The sequence below is a fragment of the Zootoca vivipara genome, chromosome 5, assembly GCF_963506605.1.
Source record: "Zootoca vivipara chromosome 5, rZooViv1.1, whole genome shotgun sequence".
Taxonomy (NCBI): domain Eukaryota; kingdom Metazoa; phylum Chordata; class Lepidosauria; order Squamata; family Lacertidae; genus Zootoca; species Zootoca vivipara.
This window is the reverse complement of record NC_083280.1, coordinates 90757230-90768154: the sequence shown is the minus strand read 5'-3', so window position 1 is coordinate 90768154 and position 10925 is coordinate 90757230. Positions and strand designations below refer to the sequence as shown.

Here is a 10925-nt window from a genome sequence, read left to right as displayed (position 1 = left end):
ACTCATGTTTGAGCCGCCTCCCAGCTTGTTTCCTTGCCCTAAATTCTGGATTACACCAGGGAGCCAAGGGGGCTCCACAAAGTGGGAGAAGGCACTCAGGGGCAATGGTGTCAACAGCCCGAGCCATTCAGATGTTCCAGAGGGTGGCCAGGGCTTTGACAGGACCATCAGTCGTATCAGCCAGGAAATCCCCCAGTGCTGTCTGGAAACCCACTGGAGTGTCCAATTATTATCATCCTAATAGCCTTCCTGGGACCCAGGTGGCGCTGTGGTTAAACCACTGAGCCTAGGGCTTGCTGATCAGAAGGTTGGCGGTTCGAATCCCTGTGATGGGGTGAGCTCCCGTTGCTCGGTCCCAGCTCCTGCCAACCTAGCAGTTCGAAAGCACGTCAAAATGCAAGTAGATAAATAGGAACCGCTACAGCAGGAAGGTAAACGGTGTTTCCATGTGCTGCTCTGGTTTGCCAGAAGCGGCTTTGTCATGCTGGCCACATGACCTGGAAGCTATACGCCGGCTCCCTCGGCCAATAATGCGAGATGAGCGCGCAACCCCAGAGTTGGTCACGACTGGACCTAATGGTCAGGGGTCCCTTTGCCTAATAGCCTTCCTGGCTCTCCGGATGGGAAAAGGTGCTGAAAGCCTTAACCTCAGCAGGAACACCCATCTGCAAAGCATTCTGGGCAGCCTTGGGTGAGCCACTATCACCCTATGTCTCAAGGTTGGTGATTCTGATTAGCTAAGCAGAGAAGATGGGCAGAAATATTGAGGAAGCCTCTCAGTCCGGGAAATGCATTAATAATGCCTGAGTGGCAGGAGAGAGACTGGACTCTGGCTGCAGAGGTTTGGGGGGGGACTAGAATCTTTGGAGGGTTGCACCCCACTTGGCTCAACAGAGGAGCTTCTGCTGGGATTAAGGGTTACACGGATGTAACCCTTAGGCAGAACACTGATGCCAGAGCGATACTGCAAGGTGGGGTCTCCCTTTTAACATAACGATAGTAAAGGAAAAGGGGCCCCTGATCATCAGGTCCAGTCGTGTCCGACTCTGGGGTTGCGGCGCTCATCTCGCTCTATAGGCCGAGGGAGCCGGCGCTTTTCCGCAGACAGCTTCCGGGTCATGTGGCCAGCATGACAAAGCCGCTTCTGACGAACCAGAGCAGCACACGGAAATGCCGTTTACCTTCCCGCCGGAGCGGTCCCTATTTATCTACTTGCACTTTGATGTGCTTTCGAACTCCTAGGTGGGCAGGAGCTGGGACCGAGCAACGGGAGCTCAACCCGTTGCAGGGATTCGAACCGCCGACCTTCTGATCAGCAAGCCCTCGGCTCAGTGGTTTAACCACAGCGCCACCTGGGTCCCTAACATAACGATAGATCAATCAAATATAGAACGCTGCCGACTGGAGAGCAGGAAGCATTCAAAACATGGTCCCCAACAGGCTTCTCATTCTCTCCCTGACCCAACTGCTCTTGGGCTTTAGTTTCATGTCCAAAATCTTCCTCTGCTTTCCAAAAATAAGCCACTGCCACCATGCTGAAGGGAGAAAAACAAGAAGGGTGGTATTTTTAGGGCCATTAATTCTGACCACGTGCCCAGGAGGTGAACGGATGGCTATTGCACAAAGGCTTCTCATCACTATGTCCTACGAAGCCAGCATTCACTTGACGTTCCCTGCTGTTGTTCTCCTGGGCTTTCTGGCTGAGATTATCTTTCCATACCCAGTTGTCGTCAGAACAAATGGCACCCTGTTGGACAGAGGATGGGAGTCTATCTTATCCAGGTCCCTTGCTGGAATGTCAGGGGAGAAATCTGAAGTCAACTGGGAGACTGACTATTTGCTAGGAATCAAGAGGCGGCGGAGGCTTTACTGCAACGTGGGCATTGGGTTTCATCTCCAGATATTTCCAGATGGACAGATAAGTGGTGTTCATGCTGAAAACCAATACAGTGAGTTGCAAACTGCATCACAATGCAAAATGGTGGAATTGATATCACCTTTTTACTTTATTTCTAACACCCTACCTAGAAACTGAAAGCTACTGCTTATTACTATTAGTCTTAAGTACTTCTTCTGTGGCCTTTTTAAATGTTTCAGGATCAATCAGCACCAAAACCTCCAGGCTGAAACATGTCCTGAATACTTGGACAAAATTAGATACCAACTTATTTTTAGTTGGTTTGACTTTACAGCCTTGAAAATGCAAAGAGGTTGGGATCTCTCTCTCTCTCTCTCTCTCTCTCTCTCTCTCTCTCTCTCTCTCTCTCTCTCTCTCTCTCTCTCTCTCTCTCTCTCTCTCTCTCTCTCTCTCTCTCTCTCTCTCTCTTTAAGATGCTATTCCTGCTTCCCCCATGGCCCCCCTTTTTTGCAGGTAGATGAACTTGCAGCCTGTATGTACAAGACGTTTTTTGGGGGGAAGCTGGGAATACTTGAGAAATCTTAAAAGACAGCTTTCATGGCAATAATATAGGTTGTTGATTTTAATCCAGGAAATTAAGAGACTGCTTTGAAAAATAATGCCAGCAATTGGTAGCGAAGTATAGAAAATGACTTCATCATTCATTTTGTGATCTACATTGTGGAGATCGCAGTCCAGAGGGATCACTGTGAATGGGTTGGAATTTGAGGAGCTGAGTGGCAATTATATTTATGGTTTGTTTTAAATGCACGGCTGCAAGTTCTGAGCTTGCTAAACATGCAGAGAAGGTGGGGCTTGCTGGCTCGGAACCAGCAATCACATTATGACAGCACTGCCACAGATAAAGAGAGGGATATTTGTGCACTAAAGCACCTATTATCACACCAAGAAATCGCTACTTAAGCCTTCCATTTCGTTCTTCCTGCTGGATAGAGTATGTACCGGTATATGTTCTGGAACAATATGTCCTGTATCAGATGTGCTACTAGATTGAGAACAATCGTTTCCTTCTTTCTTTTGACAAATTAAGAATGCGAAAAAATAACCTTTTATCTCACAATGGATCTGATTGCAGTAGCAGGAAATCTGCCACTCAAACACATTGAGCAGTATTTACTGTCTGGACAGATGGCTTGGGAGAGGGAATAGAAGGAAAACCATTGTGCTGGCAGTCAGAATGCCTGTGTGCCCTTGTGTACTACCGTAGAGATAAGATGCACACACACACATGGAGAGCTTTTACATCTAGAGACCTGGAAGAAGGGGCAGAAACCTAAAGAACTTGTACATTTCTGTACACGCGGACATTTCTTAAAATGTTGCTCAAAAGGCAAATACAAAATGAGGAAACAGTGTCTAGTTATGGACAGAAAATAGTCTGTGAACAAGCAAAACAGGATATCACACACCAGCTGGGCTGGGTTTTTTGGGGGGAGGGGGTTAGACTGGTGTCCAGCTTCAGTTATTAAAATACTGGATTACTCCATTGATTTCTATGGGCAACTCTCGCTTCCATCCCTGGGAATGTTTAATAATAGTTTCTCAGTGAGAACCAGGAAATTACCTAGCCGGACAATGAGATTGCTCTCTCTCTCTCTCCCTCTCTCTCTCTCTCTCTTCCTCCTCCTCCTCCTTTCCAGCCATTCTGTTTCATTCCCTCTCTTCGCAAATCTTCAGCCTCCTCTCCCAATAATAGAATCGTAGAATTGGAAGGGACCCCAAGGGTCATCTAGCCCAACCCCTGCAATGCATGAATAGGAGGTGGTTAGCATTCTGTTAGCACTATTCATGCTCAGTCTTCAATGCATTGTTTTGGGGTCTCTTCTAAGTGGAATTGCCCTCTGGTGTGTGGGCACACTCTTATATAGATGCACAGAAAACAACTAGATTTAAAACAGGATGGTGATTTAGTGCACAGTCCAGCCACACTTAAAACATATGTGTGTTCCTTTGTTTAAGAATGAAGCTTAAGCCTCCCTCTTGAAATCAATGAGAAATAAAGGTGCTTAACTGTCGGGTTCTAAATTTACAGTGCAATCCTATTTACAGGTAGGTAACCATGTTGGTTTGAGTCGAAGCAAAATAAAAAATTCCTTCAGTAGCACCTTAAAGACCAACTAAGTTTATATTTTGGTATGAGCTTTCGTGTGCATGCATGGTATCTGAAGAAGTGTGCATGCACACGAAAGCTCATACCAAAATATAAACTGAGTGCAATGCTATATATGTCTACTCAGAAGGAAGCTCCATTGCTTTCAGTAGGACTTGCTTTCTCAGGTAAGTGTGCAAAGGATTGCAGACACAAATGATTTAATTCCTCATCTAACTGATTACTCACTTACCGGTATAAAAGGCAGATTGACTAAAATGCATTTATTTGTGGACCAGCCTATTTCTGGTTTTTTAAAATTTGGTTTTATGGTACAGTTTCTTAAGATGAAAAATCTGTTGCACAAAAGTTATTGTTTTCTATTAAATTTTGTATGACTTTTAAAAAAATAGGCGTTTCTATATTTAATAATGTTCCTTCAGCAGCTATATAAAAAGAAAACGGCTTTCAATCTCCATTGCATCTGTCTGCTTCTTTAGGTCTCTTGGAAATATCAACAGTAGAGAGAGGTGTGGTTAGTCTGTTTGGTGTCAAAAGTGCACTCTTTATTGCAATGAACAGCAATGGCAGATTATATGGCACGGTGAGTATTCTTACAATCTGGTTTTCAGCCAAGGAAATGCTAATACGCCGCTATGCGCTTTACTGAGAAATCTCGAATATTTTCACCTTTGAAAAAGTATCAGTTCCTGTCAAGATCTGCATTCATTGGTATTCCAAAATGTATGAGATTAGTTGGTCCAAATTAACTGTATTTATTGTGCAAGACCCAGGTGGCGCTGTGGGTTAAACCACAGAGTCTAGGGCTTGCTGATCAGAAGGTCGGCGGTTCAAATCCCTGCAACAGGGTGAGCTCCCATTGCTCGGTCCCAGCTCCTGCCCACCTAGCAGTTCGAAAGCACATCAAAGTGCAAGTAGATAAATAGGGACCGCTCCGGCGGGAAGGTAAACGGCGTTTCCGTGCGCTGCTCTGGTTTGCCAGAAGCAGCTTTGTCATGCTGGCCACATGACCCGGAAGCTGTCTGCGGACAAACGCCGGCTCCCTCGGCCTATAGAGCGAGATGAGCGCTGCAACCCCAGAGTCGGACACGACTGGACCTGATGGTCAGGGGCCCCTTTACCTTTACCTATTGTGCAAGATATAGTCTGTGTAACTTAAGGACTGATTCTCATGTTGCCTTGTAGGCAGTTTCCCCATCCCTGTATCTCAGTTGATGGCTTTTACTGTACAACTGATGAATCAGAGCTGCATGTGTGAGCTGTTTCTCAAACAGCGGCCACCAATACCACTTACCAACCCTCTTTCAAAACCATGGGGAGTTTCAAAACATGCATAGCGGGAATCTGCTGTTCAAAGGAAACTGGTGTTGGTTATGTTTTTAATCTATGGTGCTCACCCAGGCATCAGGAGATACAGAATTTTATCTGTGACGTTACAACTATGATCACTGATTCACACGTGCATGTTGCTTTGATAGCTGTATTAGCCAACCCAGGGGTCGGCAAGGTTTACCTCGGCTGGGCCTGTTCACTCCAGTGGAGATCGTGAGCGCATGTGAGCGCACACAGCCACTATTTTCTGCGTCTGTGCAGACACGATTTCCGGCATCTGCATCTGTGCAGACGCACTATTCAGCATCTGAGCAAGTGCAGACGCGATTTCCAGCACCGGGGAAGCGAGTCCCTGTGCCGCGCTGGTTTAGCTCTCCGAGCGGGCAGCTTGGTTCGGGGGCGGCTCGGGAGCCGGTTAAACGACCCCCCGTTGGCCGCTTGTGGCCCATGGGCCTTAGATTGCCTACCCCTGAGCCAACCTTTGGTCTGCTTTTTGCACTCATGGGAACCATTAATTCACATGAGCAACGGAATACACAAAGCCACAGTTTTCTGATTTATTCTACGGCAGGTCCAACTCTCTAGAGACTGCAATCTACTCCCAGTATAATAAAACTGGCAGTGATCTACCCATTGTCATTGCCAAGGGTTTTTTGGGGGGGAGCATTGCCCAGAGTTGTTGAGCTTTTTTCGGGTAGGATAGGCAAGAGTCGTTGGAGCGATCCGTCAAGGGAACCCAGGCAATCATTTTTTTATAATCCCGCAATCAACAGGGGCACCCCAGCAATCTACCAATCGATTGTGGTCGACCGGTTGAACATGTCTGTTCTATGGTATACTACAGGGGTGGCCAACTCCCAAGAGACTGTTGAGCTTTTTTAGGAATGAGGAAGGCCTATTTTGAGGGGGCTCGGGTCAAAGTTGTTGAGTTTTTTTCAGGGAGGAGGTAAAATGTTGAGCTTTTTTAAGGGGAGCCACAGTCGTTCAGCTTCTTTGGAGGGAGCCAATGATCTACCAGTGATCTACCGCAGACGTCCAGTGATCTAGATAATGATCTACCTGTTGGACATGCCTGGTATACTACCATGGTCTTCTGTGCTCAAAAAGTTATTGGGACTTCCAACCATGTTTTTCTTAACATTTCATTACTAGCTATTACATTTCCAAATAAAGGCCCTCCCAGTAGCTTTCGTCACCACCAGCATGGCTTAACCTACTTAAGCCTGCATAAAATATTTTCCACACCATCGTACAACATGCAGGCAGTGCTACAGCTAAGGCTCAAATTCAGGGTCCTAACTCCAAATGTTCAACCAGCTGAATGGCAGCTGATGGGGGCGGAGGTGTACCTAGGGGGTGGCAAAACTGGACCCTGCTTAGAGGTGCAGGCCTGGGGTACACCAAAGGTCGTCAAGTCCAACCCCCGGCAATGCAGGAATCTCAACCAGATTGTGGAATATATCACACATATGTGTGTGGAGATGTGCTGTGGGCCAGGGGCGTAGGAAGGGGGTACGACAAAATGGCGGGGGGGGGCACTCACTGTGGGGCCTGCAGCACACATGAGCCACTGCCTCTCCCCCCCCCCCAGCTGTAGGCCGGCTGAGGCCCCGCAGTGCGCCTCGTCCCTAAAAGCACCAAGTGCCCCGTCCAGTCCCTATGGGTGCCATGCCCCATCCTATGGGCAGTTTGCCCCACCCCTGGGCACGCCACCCCAGGTGCCCAAGAAGCTTCCTCTGCCACTGGCTGCGGCTGCCATGGCAAGATCAAATGCAAGAAAAGCTTCCCATCCTGCTTGCACCATGGCAGAACTGGAAACAGAAACAGATCTTGCCAAGGGCGCAAGTGACCCTAGGCGTGCCTCTGGATGGGGGCAGCGGCAAAGAGGCCCAGGGTTGGCACCTGAGCTAGCATGGGCATCCCTGGTCCCAGCAGTCCTGACGTGGGTTGTTTCGGCTTCCTTTCTTCTGATTTAAACAAACAAAAGCGACAAGTGGAGTGTCTTGGGCCCATTGTCGTTCAACGTCTTTATAAACAAGTTGGACGGAGGAGTTGAGGGGATGCTCAGCAAATTTGCAGATGACACCAAACTGGGGGGGGGGCAGCTAATGCCTCAGGAGACAGAATCGGGGTTCAAAAAATGACTTTAGCAGATTGGAGAACTGGACCCAAGCTAACAAAATGAATGTCAATAGGGACAAATGTAAGGATCTGCACTTAGGCAGGAATAACCAGCTGTGCCAATATAAGATGGGGAACACCTGGCTTGCCAGTAGTATGTGTGAAAAGGATCTAGGGGTCTTAAAAAAGGTAAAGGCCATCAGGTCCAGCCGTGTCCGACTCTGGGGTTGCGGCGCATGATCTCGCTCTATAGGCCGAGGGAGCCGGCGTTTGTCCGCAGACAGCTTCCGGGTCATGTGGCCAGCATGACAAAGCTGCTTCTGGTGAACCAGAGCAGCGCGCGGAAACGCCGTTTACCTTCCCGCCGGAGCGGTCCCTATTTATCTACTTGCACTTCGAACTGCTTTCGAACTGCTAGGTGGGCAGGAGCTGGGACCGAGCAACGGGAGCTCACCCCGTTGCAGGGATTCGAAACGCTGACCTTCTGATCAGCAAGCCCTAGGCTCAGTGGTTTAACCCACAGCGCCACCTGGATCCCTTACACCTGGCTTGCCAGTAGTATGTGTGAAAAGGATCTAGGGGTCTTAGTAGACCATAAGCTTAACATGAGTCAACAGTGTGACACAGCAACCAAAAAAGCAAACGCTGTACTTCTGCATCAACAGAAGCACAGCGTTCAAATCAAGGGAAGTAATAGTACCACTCTATTCTGCCTTGGAAAGAATACACCTGGACTCCTGCATCCAGTTCTGGGCGCCAGGATATCATTTTTGCTATTTCTACCTTCTCTGTTTGGAAGGAGTATTTTCAGGAGAGTAGCAATAAAAGCATGGACCACAGGAACTGGCTGTTCACCTTTCTCTCTCACACACACACCCATTTATTTAATTGATGTATACAGTACATTCCCATTGATTCATCTATCTATCTACCTACCTGTATTTAATGTATACACCTTGAAACAATATGAAGCAATACAGATTAAAGGTGCAATTCCAAAACTGAAGGGAACAGCACAGGCAACACGAATGGCGAATGTGAGCCGATGTTGTAATCACACTGTGTTTCTTTCTTTTCTCTATTCAGGCAATTTTTCAAGACGAATGTAAATTCAAAGAAACTCTCCTTCCCAACAACTACAATGCCTATGAATCGGACATGTACAAAAGCTTTTACATAGGACTCAGCAAACATGGGAGAGCAAAAAGAGGAAGCAGAGCCTCTCTTGCTCAGACTGTCACACACTTTTTACCCAGATTATGAAGACCAGAGTAAAATGCATTTAAACTGCCCTATTTCAATTTGCACATGAGAATCACCTCCCAGGTAAAGAATATATATTCACTCATTTGTTCATATATATGCATATATAGATGAAATCATTTGTACAGGATCCACCACACTAATTTTTCTATACCGATTTCAAAACAACTCCCCTTGAGATAGGAATTGTCTAATTTTGTCAATAGTGAATTTTTTGCATTTACATGAAGCCAAAAAAAAAAAAAGCAAATCAGCGGTGTAGATGCAGAACTGGGGTCTGGCTGATTTTGGGTACTTGCCACAGTTACTGCTCTTTCAGTGTAACTTCAACAGAAAACAAACATATCTGAGATTTTTAGTAGCGTGATGAATCGTTTTTCAGTTCCTTCCCACTTCAATCATTTGCATACAATGTTCTCATAGATCAAGCTCATTATATTAGGTTTCCAAATTGTGTTATCAGGAACCCTGGAGTTTATTGGACCTTCATGGGGGATTTCTTAAAGGGAAGACTTGCTATGTTTGCAGCTCTAGAGGTTTGCTGGGTGTGTTGCAGGGCACAAGCAGTTCACACATGGCAGTGGTAAGGATCAATGTGGTGTTCAAAGACCTGGGACGCTTAGAAATAAGAACTTGATTTAGGCTGAACTTTGCAAAAGAACTGGTTTGTTGTTAGGGTTGCCATATTTCAAAAAGTAAAAACCCAGGACACCCCAAAAGTTGTTGTGCTTATTTTAGGAAAACCCAAATGCTGTTGAGCTTTTTTCAGACAAGATCTTGACTTGCCTAAGATCTAGGACATAGAATCATAGAATCGTAGTTGGAAGAGACCACAAGGGCCATCCAGTCCAACCCCCTGCCGAGCAGGAAACACCATCAAAGCATTCTTGACATATGCCTGTCAAGCCTCTGCTTAAAGACCTCCAAAGAAGGAGACTCCACCACACTCCTTGGTAGCAAATTCCACTGCCGAACAGCTCTTACTGTCAGGAAGTTCTTCCTAATGTTTAGGTGGAATCTTCTTTCTTGTAGTTTGAATCCATTGCTCCGTGTCCACTTCTCTGGAGCAACAGAAAACAACCTTTCTCCCTCCTCTATATGACATCCTTTTATATATTTGAACATGGCTATCATATCACCCCTTAACCTTCTCTTCTCTAGGCTAAACACCGCATATCTCCTCTCCAGAAAAGCACCGCCTTTCAGAAATTCCCCCCGGACATCAATTTTGCCTTTGAAATCCCAGGCGGATGGCAGCCCTGTTTATTGTAGAGTTCAGCTGCATGCAGGCTGGTGTTCCTCCTTGTAAAATTCCCCTTGCCGTGTCCAGCCATTGTATGCACATCAAGGCTGTGTTCACACTCAGTTTTCTTTGCACTCACTGTTTCCAGTGTCAAGTTTTTAATCTGCGCTTAGCGTAAGCATTCTGAAATTCTGGTGTGGGTCTACCATAATGGCCCTTCTGTGGTGCAATGGGTGAGTGTGCCTGGCTGTTAACCAGAAGGTTGGTGGTTCGAGCCCCCAGGGATGGCTGTAGGCAGGACTGCAGACTGGATGATGGTCCAACTCTACAGTTTTAGAATTCTATAAACCTAACAGTAAAAAAATTAGTTTTCTGCAGGGCTGCCAACTTCAATAAAATATTGTGGGGGCCCAGGTAAGCCCCACCCTGCACAATCAATCACATGACGCAACACACACACACACCATTTGAATGGAAACACTCATCAACTTTGTGCTCAAATATTTTATTGTGGGGGCCGAAGCCCCCACAGCCCCTAGGAGTTGGCTCCTATGGCTCTCTGTAATAACTGAGTTGGACACGCCGTGTCCTATGACTTAATGGTAGATTTCAGGAATCGCTTGTCATGTGGATCTGTGCCTTGGATCTATGCTTTTGCACCACGGCAGTGCCGAAAAACATTGGACCTGTCCGTTGTTGCTTTTTACAATCTGTCCATGGAGATAGAGGAGATATGTGATTTGATGGTGGGTAAACATACAAAAATATTGAGCAGTATCAAGAGGATTTATTCTACGAGATCGGATATGTGTGAGTGCATATGCAGTAATTGTTGTTGTTTAGTCGTTTAGTCGTGTCCGACTCTTCGTGACCCCATGGACCATAGCACGCCAGGCACTCCTGTCTTGCACTGCCTCCCGCAGTTTGGTCAAACTCAT

The 10925-nt window shown here is 46.6% G+C and overlaps 1 protein-coding gene across 1 annotated transcript; it reads left to right on the top strand.

Moving 5' to 3' along the window:
• Positions 1–1609: 1609 nt before the first annotated feature.
• Positions 1610–9613, top strand: FGF6 (fibroblast growth factor 6). The gene is made up of 3 exons (XM_035137968.2): positions 1610–1949; positions 4508–4611; positions 8568–9613. The coding sequence occupies exons 1-3, from the start codon at positions 1610–1612 to the stop codon at positions 8742–8744; spliced, it is 621 nt and encodes a 206-aa protein (XP_034993859.1). The 3' UTR covers positions 8745–9613.
• The last annotated feature ends 1312 nt before the right edge of the window (positions 9614–10925 follow it).

Bases quoted from the DNA above. Each gene is read 5' to 3' on its own strand.
- FGF6 (XM_035137968.2), top strand. From the start codon at position 1,610: ATGGCTATTGCACAAAGGCTTCTCATCACTATGTCCTACGAAGCCAGC. The intron at 1,950-4,507 runs GTGAGTTGCAAA...CTGCTTCTTTAG, and splicing joins TCATGCTGAAAACCAATACA to GTCTCTTGGAAATATCAACA. The intron at 4,612-8,567 runs GTGAGTATTCTT...TTCTCTATTCAG, and splicing joins ATGGCAGATTATATGGCACG to GCAATTTTTCAAGACGAATG.